We start from the raw sequence: 15,844 nt of genomic DNA, 5'->3' as shown, positions 1-15,844 counted from the left end.
GCCTATAATCCCAGTCACTCGGGAGGCTGAGGCAGGAGAATCGCTTGAACCCGGGAGGCAGAGGTTTCAATGAGCAGAGATCGTGCCATTTTCATTGCACTCTAGCCTGGGTGACAAGAGCAAGACTCCATCTCAAAAATAATAATGATACCCTTTGCTTTTTTCATAGAGTGATTCAGTCTACAAGTTCATATCTTCATTCATTCAACAAATGTTTGTTAAGTACCTTCTAAATGCCAGTCACTTTACTCTTTAGTAAGTAGGGAAAGATAATAGAAGAATCCTTGCTCTTTAGAACACAGATGCAGAAATAGGAAAAAGCAATATGACTAGTGATACACAGAAATATTGACCAAATTTTGTGAGACCACAAAAGAGAATTGCTTGAATTTCGGAGATCCAAGCGAGTCTCCTAAAGAAGTCAAGGAAAGCTGTTTTTCAGATAAGAAAATGGAGCTCAAAGAGATTTCGTCTAAGAATTTGAGTTAGCATTAAAACCAGATGTGTCTGCAAAGTCCCTGTTCTTTCCACCAAACTACGTCATGGGAAGTGCCCCTGCTTTCATTGTGTTGTAAACTCTTGAGATGTCTGTATCAGGGGATTTCCTGAGGCAGGGACCAGAGCTGCCACCTTTCTTTTTCTCTCCCCGTTTCAAAGTCCACCAGTTTTTTATTTGATTAAAGAATAATGGACAAGAAGTAGGGAGACCAGAGTTTTCGAGACCAGCTTTGCCTCTGTTTAATTGGGTGATCATAAGCATGTTATCCCTCTTTTCTCTGCCTCCATTTCCCATCTGTAAGAGTAAGGAGGTTCAACTAAATCTTTTTTTTTTTTATAAGTAATATGTCATGGTTTCCTCCTTCTCATCAAAATGTGTCACATTTCCATAGATGACTGGGTTCCCAAGTGCTTCAGGAAGTCTTGACACACCATGACTTTGGCAGAGAAATGGGTGGGGGTCAAGAGGGACAGCTCTTGGCTGCCTGGATTTGAATCTCAGCCCCGTCACTTACATGCTGTTTAATCTTGAGCAAGCCACCTAATCCTATTGAGGCTCAGCTGTCTAATTTGTAAAATAGAAATAATAAATGATTCATTTACAAAGTTGATGTGAAGTATCAGTGATCTTGTATATCTAAGCCACTTTGCAGAGTGTCTGGCTCATAGTACTCAGTATATGTAGCTAATGATACTGCTGGTATTGTACTAGTACTAATTTGGAGTCCTGAAGCAGTTTTAGCAGTCAAAATATAACAGTAGATTCTTTTACTAATGATTCCTTTATAAAAGCACAAAGGAACCAATATGTCCATGTGTAAAATACAGAATTTTAGTCATTATCTCCTCAGATTTTCAATTAAGGGGTCAGAGGAGTTGGAGCACTATTTGCTGCTAGACTTTACTGATGACCCAGAAGAGGTTTCCATTAGTCTTGTTATTGTAATATGGCAGGAATCAGTCTTCTTTTCCTTCCTCTGTTCCTGGTGCTCAGGACAGGCCACAGCCCAGGGGGGCACTTTACAGATGTGTTTTGAATGAGTGATTTCACGCTTCATATTTAAGAACTGGGGAGAATAATAGCACTTGGCAGCAAACCTTTTGGATCTCAAATCTTAGCCTGTGATATTTGTTGAATTTGTTTTGAGAGGATTTGGGGTGTCCCTTAACAATCAAAGCAGAATTCTTCTGATATCATTGTTGAACTTTCTGCTTTGATCAATAGGCTTATTATTTGCCCCCGAACCTCGTGGTGCTGGAGAATCAAACATTCCTCAGGTTGATTTACATGGCAATAAATAATCTGTGCTGCCTGTTGCTTGTTCCATCCACGTCTGCCCTGTTCATAAAATCCTGGGAGCTGAGTGACCCCAAGGCTGGAGCGCAGTGGACATGTTGACTCCCGTTACAGATGTGTGTACATAGAACATGCTGCTCAGTTGCATTGTTGCTCTAATATGCATCCACAATTTATGTTTAAGAATTGGTGCAACTATAAGTTAGTTTCCATATGACTTTCTTATTATAGTTACCTTCCCATTTATTTTTTATTTACATTACATGCCAGACACTACATATATTATCTCATCTAATCTTTACAACCTCTAAGGGGTGATTATACCCTTTTTACCCAAGTGGAAACTGAAACTCGAGGTGAAGCTTATTCTCTGAAATCACATAGCCGCGAGCCATGGAGCTGAAATTTGAACTCGTTCTGACCACAGAGCTCTCTTAGCCAGTATACCATGACATTTTCCTCATCCAAAGTGCTTTCTTTTGCCTCTATAATAGTTTTGTGTTTAAGTTAGTACCCTGTTGCAGAGATCCAAAAGTTTCCCATGCCATTCATAGGTGAATTTTAAATATCTTAACAGCATTGCAGATACCTGAAATGTAAAGTGACAAACATAGCTAGATTACTTTCTTGTTATCAATCCGTTTAGCAAATTTACAGGTTCCATTAATTTTAATCTGTCCTTATTACCTGTTTTTTATCATAAATATCTCTTAGTCATGACAGACTCACTGAGTATAGATCACCTAAAGTAGGCTCCCTCTCTTTCAATAAGCAGAGTTGCAGCTAAAGATTTGTGAATTAATTGGGAAAATTGCAAATCAGGTAGTCAGTGAAATAATTCATTGTCACATCCAATCAATAAACTTGGTAAATCAACTCATTTAATTCAAAAAATGATCTATATAGATCAAACAACCAATTAAACAATTAGCATACACTTTGCAATTAATTAATTTAAGCATCAATCATGTAATTAAAACTCCAAATTTAAGCTTCAGAATTTAGAATTCTACTGCCTTGTGAACTATTGGGTTCCTGCTTCTGAAGCTCGCATACTTCTGAAGCTCGCAGGCTTGCTGTTTCACAGCAAGTTGAATTGATTGCAGTTTTACACTGTCTGTATGTTGGTACAGTTTCCCACCCTCTTTGAACAGATCAACTTTTTACTTCCCCCAAAGAGGGTATGTGTTGATTCTAAACTGGGCAAGGCTGCAATCTGGGAGTACTGTCTGGACATTCTGGGGAGTGGGAAGTGTGCAGAAGTAGTCAAGAGGGCCAGGTATCTGTGTCAGGATTAATCCGGTCATTTGCTTTTACTCTGCTAAGGATCCGTGGTGTTTGAAGGCAGATTCTACCAACTGAGTTAGATACTCTTTAGAGAAGGGAGAACTGTATGGATTATCTTGGTTATCTTGAGTATGTCTCCTGATCTAGAGCACAGATATTTTCTTTTTTAATTTTAATTTTACTTTTTTGAGACAGGGTCTTACTCTGTTGCCCAGGTTGGAGTGAAGTAGCCCCTTCATAGCTCACTGCAGCCTTGACCTCACAGGCTCAAGTGATCCTCTCACCTCAGCCTCCTGAGTAGCTCACCACCATGTCTGGCTAATTTTTGTATTTTTAACAGAGACAGTGTTTTGCCATGTTGCCCAGCTAGTCTTGAACTCCTGGGATCAAGTGATCTGCCTGCCTCAGCCTCCCAAAGTGCTGGGATTACAGGCATGAGCCACCATGCCTGGCCAGATATTTTCTTAATCCTAATCATAAATCAGAGGCCTCTGACCACCACCTTCCCCGTGGCCAAATAATCTTTCCCCCTTTACAATTTTGTTTATATCTGTTTTATAAATATATATATCTTTTTTTAAATTTTTTTTTTTACATTTGTATTGTCGCTAGTGTAGTGCTTGTTAGTTTTCCTCCCTACTATGCTGTAAGCTGCTGTTAGGGCTGATACTAAATCTCACCTTTGATCTAAGAGGTTAGGTTCTTTGTCGTAGCTACAATAGGGCTCAGTGAATGTTGCAAGAACAGAGTAGTATGAAGACCTTCATTTCACACTGTTTTTCTCCCCTTTGCATTGCCATATGTGTTCTCTCTATCAAATGAAGTAGGATTTGGGGTTTTTTACTGTATCACCAGGCTTGGGGTAAAGAAAAGCAGTCTCCTCAATTTGCTTGCTGTGCACCATACCCTCTGGTCTTCTTGTCCCTTCGCTACCTTGGTATTCACTCACCTTTTTGGTTTTCCTTTCAGTGACAATGTCAGTGCCTACTGCCTGCATATTGCTGAGGATGATGGGGAGGTAGACACCGATTTCCCCCCGTTGGATTCCAATGAGCCCATTCATAAGTTTGGCTTCAGTACTTTGGCCCTGGTTGAAAAGTACTCATCTCCTGGTCTGACATCCAAAGAGTCACTCTTTGTTCGAATGTGAGTACTGACTCTGTTATTTCTCTCAGTATCTCATCCCAACCTTCTAGCATTTTGAATCTGATTTTAGTTTCGTTCATCAAATAAATGATATTTGGCATCTGGAAAGTCCAGTGGTAATAATGATAACTCCCAGAGAGATGTTGAGGATGACATTCACATTGTATTTCATGCCTGTGCACCTAGGCTACACAGATGGCTTTGCAGTGGCCTGTTGTGTGAAGCAAATCTCTGAACGGCAGGTCCAGAGCCAGGCCTCTGGAAACGCTGGTGCACTGGGAGCCTAAGGAGCAAAACTTCTGGGTTTGCACCTTCTCTGCGAGGAATACACACTAAATGAAAACATGCACTGTGGCCACTTCTCTCTTGTGACTTAAAATACTTTTCTCTCAGACCAAATTTGACCTTCCCTATCAGTTGCCTACCTTGAGACTAAGCACACGTCTTAAACTCTTTTTGTGCCTTTCTCAGAAAAGTGTGTGTACATGCATAAGATAAAATCCACTGGAATATAAAAGTATTCTGTTATTTAAAGTTATCAGATTACTGAACAAATTCATGATATAGTAATATGTGTGGCTTTACTAGTAGATTAAACAATAAGATCCAGCTGCATACCTAACAGTAACTCTTGAAGCCCGTTGTTTCAAAGCAGTGATGAGCATAAATGGCATTTGAGAAATCTGCAACAGCTGTAACGTGCTGTGGTGTTAGCTATGACTTCTGTTCATGACAGAGTCACTGGCACTGTGATTCTACTGTGATTGGTTGCCTACACTTGTAAATCAAGGAAATGTAAAATATCAGAAGTTAGTGAAAATTAAAATGTAGTTTTTATCCATTCAAGTTTATAGAGCTCCTGAATTTTATCCACATGTCCCAGTTGTTAAGGGAAAATCTGCTGCATTTGGATTTTACTCTCAAATATAAGCTTTTTTTAACCTAGGCCTCAGCAGGCCTTCTCCTGGCCATCTCCTGGGAACAATAGCGATCCCTTTGGCACCCCCTGCTGTTAGTAACCAGCAAATTCACTGTTCAAAAGAGGGATTGCTTTAGAAGGCATTTCTCCATCTCTCCAAACATACTGTCTTTGTTTGAGATTGTTATAGAAAATAGGGTTATGTTACATACGATACATGAGTATTTTGGGTCTTTCTACCCTTGAGCAAAGAAAGAATACCTGAGTGCCCGGGGGTAAGCTAGGGAGTAGGCCCTCAGGCTTTGATGGTGGCCATTTCATCCCTACTACAAGGTCAAGTTTGGTGTGTGTAACAGCAAATTTTTTCCTGCTTTTTCATTTCAGAGGTACTAAAATAACTTTAAAGAATATTTAAAGTAATTGAAAAGTTGGCCAATGATGCCTCCAACTTAACTATTTTTAATCTTGTATAATAATATAATCATGTGTATGTGTTACTCAGTTTCACTTGTAGCACACATATATCTTGTGTTATTTTTACTTAACATTAAATTAGGTTGGGCTCACGCCTGTAATCCCAGCACTTTGGGAGAGCAAGGCAGGCCAGGATTTGGGAGGCCAAGGCGGGTCAGGAGTTCGAAACCAGCTTGGCCAACATGTCAAAACCCTGTCTCTACTAAAAATACAAAAATGAGCCGGACACAGTGATGGGCGCCTGTAATCCCAGCTACTCAGGAGGCTGAGGCAGGAGAATCGCTGGAACCCGGGAGGCGGAGGTTGCAGTGAGCTGAGATCGCGCCATTGCACTCTAGCCTGGGCGACAAAGCGAGACTCTGTCTAAAAATAAATAAATAAATGATAAATTATAAATGTTTCAGTATTTGTTCTTAATTCCTACAGTCTGTATTTATGTGCCAGAGATCTAGGCAGAGACAGCACTACCCTCATGGAGCTTACTATCTAGTAGTGAGACAGTTGTCAAATAATTAAAATGTGATAAGCAGTGTAAAAGAAAAGTGTATGGGATGCAGTGGAAGCCGATCGCAGAATATTTAGATTGCTTCGTTGTGTGGTTTTAGTAAGTAATTTGATGATGACAGTCATTATCTATATACCTTTTATTCTGTTGAACAACTTCCTTAGGATCATGCCTTGTAAGTAGGATTATTAGTCACAGCGTAGAAATGTCTTTAGACTCACTTTTTATTGACAAATAGCCCTCTGAAAGATGTCCTAATTTACAATGCTACCAACAGAATTCCTAAAATCATTTTTACCGTTTTACCATTACAAGATATTAGAAGTGTTTTTTTCTACTTTAAAAGATATACACAGTGGCATTTCAGTAGTTTTTACTTGCATTTTTATTGATTATTAATATGACTAGAACTTTTTCTACGTAAATATTAACACATGATCATAGCAGTCTTTTGAATCAAAAGTCCTTTTTTAAAGCAAGAGGCTATTATCACTGAGTTTTCAATAGAGTGGAGTGGGGCTAGGATTCATATGCCTTTCCAGGAGGAGCATCTGAGACTACACAGTGTTTCACTATGAACCCTGCCTTCTGGAGAATAGGAGGAGGGGGAAGGCAAAGAGTAACAACTGCTTTAAACTTAATACTCTGTTTTTTGATCCTGAATTACTCCCATCCCTGTGTTCCCACTCCCAGACACACACATAGACCAATCCTTTTTCTATTTTAAAATTCAAGAGAGTTTATTTGATGTGTCTGGAGTGCTTCTGAAAACACGAGGTAAAGTGAAATCTTTATATGTGAGCATTAAGAACAAAAATGTCAATAAATTTTCTTTTTCTCAGTCGTCTGATGAAATAGTGCAGATTACTGACCGTTTGCCCTATATGTATTTTCTTGGTTCAGCAACCTCTTACTTGCCTTTCTGGTCTATATTCTAAGTTAGTAAAGCTTCTCTTACAAATGCAGAACAGAGCAGACCTTCAGGAGTCTCTAGGGATGTGTCTAAAGTTTCAGAGAAGGAAATCCCAGCAAAATAAATAAAGCCGTAACTACTCCTCATCATTTCCCGCCTTCACTCCTTCCACTTGTCTCCCAGTAGAGGAGGGACAAGAAGTGGCTGGGAAGACACAGAGCTGAAACAGAAAGAGGGAAGTAGGTTTGACAATAGGGAGTGAACTAATGCTTACTCAGGGGCAACTATGCATATGCTATCTCACTTAATCCCAAAAAGACCAGTTTTTATGAACAGTTTAGGGACGTGGAAACTGAGGGTAAGCAGTATTGTTCTTAGGCCTAGATTTGACCCATCCCTGACTTTAAAGTCCATGCCCTTTCCAGCCCCCTGCCGAGAGGTTGAGGCTGGGAAATCCGGTGTTGGTTTAACCTGTGAATCTCACTGTCTTAAGACTGACATTCAGCCACTGCTGTAGTGCAGAGGCGATGGCATGGTGGACTCTGGAGCCAGGCCACTTGGATGCCGATCCTAGCCTTGCCCTTACTAGTGGGTGTGGTCCTGGATGAATATTTAACTTTTCTGTGGCTCAGTGAAAGGGAGATAATAAAACCTATCTCACAGATCAGTTATGAGGATTAAATGAGTTAATAGATCTGAAGCACTTAGAACGGTGTTTAGCATATGTACGCATCATCTTAGTGTTAGCTGCTGTTATTGTCACTATTAATAAACAACCCTTGGAGAGCAAGAACTGTATTATCTGTGCCCACAATACTCAGCATCACTCCATTACTATGATAGATCTGCCATACGTATTTCTTGAATGGGTTACTGAGTAGATCTTTTTGCCACTTGTACATTTTTCTTCTTCTCCTACTTTGTTTTATAGCAGAGGAGAGGTAGTGTTTAGGTGGACATTGCTCAGCTGGACTGAAAAAGTTGAACTGGAATAACTTTCAGTGAACGTGGGCAGTGGGTAAACGTTAAGGATCTACAGACTTTCAAATGAGTCCTCTTATGAGCACACATCCTCTAAGTTAATAGCAAGACCATTAACTTCTTGAAGACGAGGAAGGCATAGTCTTATTGTCTCTGTATCCTTAGCACCTAGCACAGGGCTTTGTGGAGAAGGAATGACTGAATCTTCAGGTGTCTGTGAGCTACCAGGAGGACACTTGACCCAGCACTATGTCCCACCTTGCTTTCTGAGACCTCTTCCCCTCTTTTACACCTGTTCCTGCCTTTCAAATGCCAGGAAGGCCCAGGTCGCCTTCTGACCTTCAGAGGTCCTCACACCAGCTATTCCCGGGGCTCCAGTACCATCTTTGCCTCTAAGTGTGGCAGCACAGACTTTGAATTTAGGCAAACCTGGGTTCACGGTTCAGCTTCACTAGTATCTGGATACATGCATGACCTTAGACAATTTTACTTACCTTTGTTAAGTCTCAGTTTCTTCATCTGTAAAATGTGGATAATAGTAACTATCTCATGGAATTGTCATGAGGGAGTTTCTTAAATGTAAGTTACATACAGAACTCTTTTAAAGGGAAATAAATTCTCCTAAAGTCTCAATGTTTATCCAAATTAGTTTTTTAATAATGCTACTTGGATACATGCAAATATAAAGTTCTATAATGTTTAGCTATAAATTCAATGTTTTTACACAACCTAAGCAAAATTACAAACTAAATACAGATAAAACCGTAGCATTAATAAAATACAAATTAACAACTTTAATGTAACATATGATGTTTTGCTGAAATTAAACATTGCTGATGTTGGGTTTAATTGGGTGTTAAATGTTTTACTTGTCAACTTGAGTCTTTTGATTTTCACATGAGACACCATGATTAACATCCTTTTAAACAGTGTATTTTTAACTACTAGTCCATTATTTTAGTGGGCCAATTGATTTATAATGTGTCCCCCCCACACAAACACATAAATTTTAAATACTCTTTACTAGAAAATGCTTTTTTTTTTTTTTTTTTTTGACAGCGTTTTGCTGTGTGGCCTAGTCTGGAGTGCAGTGATGTGATCATGGCTCACTGCAGCCCCAAACTCCTGGACTCTTAAGGACCCTCCTGCCTCAGCCTCCCAAGTAGCTGGAACTACAGGCATGTGCCACCATGCCCTACTATGTTTAGTAGAGACAAGGTCTCACTGTGTTGTCCAGGCTGGTCCTGAACTCTTGAGCTCACGCAGTCCTCCTGCCTCAGCCTCCCAAAGTGTTAGGATTACAGACATGAGCCACCACTCCTAACCTAGAAAACTCTACTTTGCGTTTGGCCCACCATGCTTTCTCTTAGTATGATCAATTCATGGTGGTTTGCCCAGGACTCTCCCTGTTTCAAAACTGAAAGTCCTGTATCTGTGAGCACTCCCTGATGCTCACCTCCAACCCCTTCCTCCGTCCTAGGTAAGCCACATTGGTCACTCTACTGTATCTGTTGCTTGGTCTGTACATAAGTGGGCTCTGCCTGACTGATACTTGTGCATAGTGTGACTTGGCAGCAAACAGCACAGATTTTTCAGAGACCAGCAAGACTGTTCATAGAGATCCTTGTGCCCACTGAATTATCTCACCATTTTTCTGTATTCAGCAAACAAGTTCTGTATGCAGCTTGCAGTAATGCCATTTGACTTTCAGTAAGTTCGTTAGTGATGTTAAATAACTAGCTGCTGGAACACATAACCCCCCAAATCGCACCACCTTATCCTAGGGTTGGCAAATTTTTTTTTTTTTTTTTTTTTTTTAGACAGGGTATTGCTCTGTCACCCACACTGGAGTGCAGTGACATCATCTTGGCTCACTGCAACCTCTACTTCCCAGGCTCAAGCAATCCTCCCACCTCGGCCTCCCAAGTAGCTGGGACTACAGGCATACGCCACCATGCCCAAATAGTTTTTGTATTTTTTGTAGAGACAGTGTTTCACTGTGTTGCCCAGGTTGGTCTCAAACTCCTGGACTCAAGTGATCTGCTCGCCTCAGCTTCCCAAAGTGCTGGGATTACAGGCTTCAGCCACCGCTTCTAGCCCAGCAAACTTTTTCTGCAAAGGGCCAGATAGTAAATATTTTAGGCCATTGGCCATAGAGTTTCTGTAACTCAGCACTGCCATTGTAGTGTGTGAGCAGCCTTAGACTACATAGACAAATGGGCATGGGATAGGTTTGTTGGTCAACTTCTGGATTTTCCCAATAAGTTTCTTTCTTTCTGTCTTGCCCTTTCCTCCCCTCCCTTTTTTTTAGATAGAGTTTCACTCTTGTTGCCCAGGGTGGCATGCAGTGGTGTGATCTTGGCTCACTGCAACCTCCACTTCCTGGGCTCAAGCGATTCTTCTGCCTCAGCCTTCTGAGTAGCTGGGATTACAGGCCCCTGCCACTATGCCTAGCTAATTTTTGTGTTTTTAGTGGAGACGGAGTTTCACCATGTTGGCCAGGCTGGTCTCGAAGTCCTGACCTCAGGGGATCCGCCTGCCTCTGCCTCCCAAAGTGCTGGGATTATAGGCGTGAGCCACCATACCCAGCCTAATAATTTTATTTCCTGTTCACATTTGTCTGATGTGGGCCAGGTGACTCTCTTGGGTATTTCTCCTCTAGGCAGTGGCTCAGGGCTCCCCAGGTGGGTGAAAAATGGGGAACGTGGAAGATGAGGAGTGAGGAGGGGCCTACAGCTATATCTGTCTCTCATACACCCCCCCATACACAAACAGTGACATATATAAAATATGTGGTGACACATATAGTTTTGCTTTTAGTTCAATGAAAAGCATATATAGCTATATATATCTATACATCCATATCATATCATACATATATTGATATGTATAGATAATACATCTGTATATGCTTTTCATTAGACTAAAATCAAAGTTGTTTTTAATTTAAAAAAGTTTTTAGAGACAGTGTCTCACTATGCTGCCCAGGCTGGACTGGAACTCTTGGGTTCAGACTGTCCTCCTGAGTAGCTGGAACTGGAGGCTCACATCACCATGAGAAAACACGTTTTTAAATTCTGAAACTTAGTCTGTAAATTCATCTGTTGATTCTTGGGGGCTCTTGAACCTCAGGAAATGCTGCTGTGATTATTAATATTAGCTGAGACTCTGGCATGTAGGAATTGTTACATAGTTGCTATTATTTCTGTCAGGGATTCTCGGTGGGAATACTTTACACTAAGGTGAGAATGCGGTTATTTTTTATTATATAATTAATATGTGTCCATTATAGCAAAATTGGGAAATAGATCTATTTCTGCTTTTAAATTTGTCTTCATTCCATCATACAAAAATTGTGAATTATTTTATAATTATTTACATTTTTTAAAGAGAAACTAATTAATTTAAATGAACTTCTCATTGGAAAAATGTTCTGTGGTGGGAACATGTAATTGGATGTCTTCTGATGTTCTTACTAATCAGGACTAGATCTATCTAGCCTTCCCTCTAGAACCCCTGGGCCCCAGGAAACCCCTGGATATAGAGTTGTTGTTTGGAGAAGGAGAATGGATTATTCTAACAACTTGCAAATTAGGAGCCTGCTAATGGAAACTGCCTCTTTTAACAAACTACAAGTGGATTCCTAAACTATCCATTGTTCCTGATTGATTTTGGACAGAGCAAATATGTCTATAAATGGGAATCCCTAACTTGCTGACTACTTTGAGCCTGAGCAGTAAAGATGTTTGGATATCAGGAGTGTCAGGGAGGAGAAGTAAGGAGTGGGAGGAATGGGAAGGTTTTTGGCTGGCCCCCAAAACCAGATAAAGATCTGGAACTCAGATAGTGTCCTGCATCTCGAGCAGTGTTTCTTGCCAGCAGTGACCAAGCCAAAGCCTACTGTTCCTTTAGACAAAGTAGGACAAGGGAGAATGAGATCCTGAGTGGGCTAAGTGCCTCTCAAGGGTAGGGACCTGCCTTGTTTGTCTCCTTCTCCCATTCCCAACACAGGCCTAATTTAGTCAGAATTTGTGAGACTGAGTTGAGTTCAAAAGTGGCAATGACAAAAACAACTGTGGTAGTATTACCTTAAATGTGTTGACATTAAAGTTTCATACCAGGATTCTTCTCTGGAGTGGGGGAAAAAGGGCTTTAAAGGAAAAAAAAAAAAAAAAAAAAAAGTCAAGGCCAATAAAATGGTCAAAATCTCCTTAGAAGTCAGAGCAGTTAAACTGTCTCACATATACATATATATGTGTATATATACACACATATATGTGTGTGTGTTTTTTCCTTTAAATATTTGATATATTAGAGGAACATGAGGAGGGAACAGTTCTAACCAAGAGCTGTTTGGGTAAGGGGTTATCAGGTAACAGTAGAGGGTCTTAGCCCAGAAGCTGGGCTGCCTTGGGCATTGTGGCCCAGCAGGCTCCCAGAGACTGCCTTGGCTTCTCTTGGCTGTGCAGAAAGGGAAAGATGAGCTGCTTTTTTAAAGAGGCGTGCCCTGGGTTCATTCATGCTCTTTTCTGGGCTTTTCAGAAGAGTGGGGAGTTTTAGTGTACCGTCTTGATGATAAATCCACAGTATACCCCAAGTGACCAGACCTTTATTAAAGGGTGTCATTAGCTTGAAGCCTTTCCTTCTGTTATATGCTATTGCCTTGTGGTCTAGAGAATGAAAAAAAAAGGAGTAGGGGAGGGCAGGGAGAACATTTTCACACACTCATTCGGTTTCATGCCTCTAGTAGACACTATCTCATTTATTTCTTTTTTAATCACTTATTTCTTTTCTGTGATATTTTAAAATTGGCCACACCCCATCAGTAAAGTTTCTTATACGCAATTCACTTTTATAATATGTAAGCTGAGGCTCAGAGACAGGTAGTTACTAACTCAAGGCCGTAATGTTTGGTAAGAGGCAGAACTAAAATAGAATAAGGAATAAAAGAAGATGCTTGTGTTTTCTGTAACCAGGCCTGACGATATGAGTATAAATCATCCTGGTTATTTATTGTTTGCATGAGTCATAGAGGACCAACTGTGTGTTGTTTCTTTTCATTCTGCTGTATTAGCAAACATTTTCATTGTCCAGATTGTCCTCGTGTATGGAAATGTAACATATGCAGCCTGTTTAATTTTGTATTTGTAAATCTGACTTGATTTCCTTTTTGGCAACAGCAACTGTCTAGAGAAAAGAAAGGATTTTTCTTTGTGTCTGTTTAAAGTGACAGAAATATTGGAGCAAGTAATAAAGATGGAAAGCATTAATTACACACTTCTAAGAATTTAAAGGTCAGACAAGCTAAATATGTATGTTTTGCTCACTGGAATGTCTTGAAATTGTGCCAGGATTCGCTTTGTTCCTACCATAAAAGCACACATTTTAAATAACCATCAACTTACTTTGTATCTAAAAATTATACCAGATTGTTGCTTTAGTTAATATGTATCTTCAAAGTCGGGAGCTCCCATTTCTGAGCCCATGTGATTGGTTTGGTGATGCTTCCCCCTTTGGCCATGTTTAGTTACTATGTCTCATTTTGATTTCCTCTGTTCTCCCCTCAGCTTATGTCGGAGTCTGTCAGCTGCTGCTATGTACATGTCAGGCTAGTGACTTGGAATGTTTATTAATACAATGTCAGTCTTGCTGTTGAAAAAACTGTGATGCTTCTCAGAAGGTTGTGATAGAACGAAGCGTTTGATTTCCAGATCCTGTCTGCACTGCATGGTGAATACATTCTCACATGTTATGCAGTTCACTGACCTGACAGTTATGGAACCCCGCCTGGGACCCCATTTCAGCAGGACATATTTGAACAGAAACAGTTTGCAAAACTTTACACACTTAAACTCCTGCCAAGGCAAACTGTTAGCCACTTGAGTTTGTTATAAATACCCAGTGGCAGTGGTTGGAAGTAGCCCACGGTGTGTTTTATATTCTGAACGGAATGTGAATGTCTTTGCGGTTATATAGAGTAGTAAATAATTGAGTTTGATTAGGGAGAGGGACCTCATTATCCCCCACCTGTGCCCAGCTGGAAGGGGAGGGTCGAAATGAAGCCATTAGCTGTCTCTCTTACTGGCATCTCAAAGAGCTCAAATACATCTGTGTCTTATTTTCTTTTCTGGCACAATCAGTCGAGCAAGCTAAGCAGGCATGACCGGATTTGGCAAGTCCCAAGGACTCTGGCAAAGATACACAAGGAGAAGGCGGAGGGCAGTCATTTTGGCTTCTCACTGCCCATTAGTCTAGCGAGTTATGTTTTTGGAAAATGTCTGTTTTGAAAAAGAGTACTTTGTCCAATGTCAAACATCGCATGCTCCCACAGTACGCTTTGATCTTTTAAAAAATTTTTGGTCAGTGTAAGGAGAAACAAAATGTGGCATTCACACTAGTGTCAACTCTTTATGAATAAAGTAATGCTCAAAGTACTTACTTTAAAGCAGGCATGCTGCAGTTATTACAAGGCCTTCTCTTGCTCATATATTTCCATTTTCTACCTTGAAATGCTGGAGAATGAACATGCATGAAATTGGACCAGAGCAGGTTGAGAACTAGAGTATGTCTTCATCACTATTGGGAACTGGTCAGGACTGGAGACTCGAGAACAGCTGTTAGCAACCTTTTCCCACTTCCTGCAAACTGAGACTGTGGCTTTTGAAACCATGACTTTCTCCGAGGTCTCTAAAAATCTTGTAGGTCATATGGTTACGCTAAGAATCTGGACATGTATAGTCAAACTGAATTTGTTACATTGGAAGTTGAACCTTTTCCACAGATTGGGTCAGTGGTTCCGGCATGGAAGATGTGCTGTCTGGAAGTCGCTTCTTTCCTTGAGTCCCTAAGACTCACTTTGCGGCTGTGGAGGGATTAACAAACACAGACTTCGGAGTCTAGCTGATCTGGGTTCAAGTCCTGGCGCCTTCAGGACTTATTAGTTGTATAACATATTAACTTATTATATAACTCCAGACAAATGTCTCAGCCTTGCCAAACCTCAATTTTCTCTGTTATAAAATGGGACTTATAATAGCCCCTACCTTTTCTAGGAGGATTAAACAAAGTAAGTGCTCAATAAATATTGAATATTATCATTGTCTCATCATTATATATTCATTGTACATATGAAGAAAATGCTTATGCTTATTATATATTAACTGTTTATTAAACATTTATCTTTTTTTTTAACTAATGGCTGGCCTATAAGCATTTATTATATGACAGGTATTATGGTAAGTACTTTAGAAGTATTTTGCCTTTACAACAATCTTACAATCCAAGATTAATTATCATCCTCATTTTGTCGATGAGGAAATGAAGTTAAAGTGATTATGTTGTTATCCATAAAAGCAGAGGTGGGGCTTCACACCAGGCCACTTTATTCTAGAGTTTACTGGGCTCTGCTGCCTTCTGGTGCTGCCACCGTCTCTCCTAGCATGGTTTAGAGCTAAATGATGACTGCATTTTGAGACATCATCCCCACTAGGAAGCTCTGGGGCCCTCTGACCTCTGTGTGGCTGGGTTAAGTGCCCTACGTTTGTTTCCGCAGCACTCTGAACTTGCCTCTGCCTTTGTGGCTGTCACACAGAACTAGAATTGTTTGTTGGCTTCTTGTCTTTCTCTCCCACTGGACTGTGCCACTTGAGTTAGGGACCATATTGTTGATTTTTTAATCCAAAACAGGATTTTTAATAGATGAGTGATCTCAGGTAAATTCCCTAATGCCTTCAGCCTCAGTTTCTATAAAATGTGTAATAATTGTACCTATTTTAGGATTGAATGAGTCAATACAGATTTATTTTAAAAAGCTTAAAACAGCAC

General features: G+C 40.3%; 1 protein-coding gene across 3 annotated transcripts in view; it reads left to right on the top strand.

Annotated features, from left to right (window-relative positions):
- Positions 1 to 15,844, top strand: part of MAPKAP1 (mitogen-activated protein kinase associated protein 1) — a 252,106-nt gene that overhangs the window by 115,882 nt on the left and 120,380 nt on the right. For all 3 annotated transcript variants that reach the window (XM_011988689.1, XM_011988690.1, XM_011988688.1), the window contains exon 5: positions 4,052 to 4,228. In XM_011988689.1, coding sequence (XP_011844079.1) covers positions 4,052 to 4,228 — 177 coding nt within the window. The remainder of the gene's footprint in view (positions 1 to 4,051; positions 4,229 to 15,844) is intronic.

This window comes from Mandrillus leucophaeus, unplaced genomic scaffold, assembly GCF_000951045.1.
Source record: "Mandrillus leucophaeus isolate KB7577 unplaced genomic scaffold, Mleu.le_1.0 Scaffold335, whole genome shotgun sequence".
Lineage (NCBI taxonomy): Eukaryota > Metazoa > Chordata > Mammalia > Primates > Cercopithecidae > Mandrillus > Mandrillus leucophaeus.
This window is presented reverse-complemented; position numbering and strand designations above follow the sequence as displayed.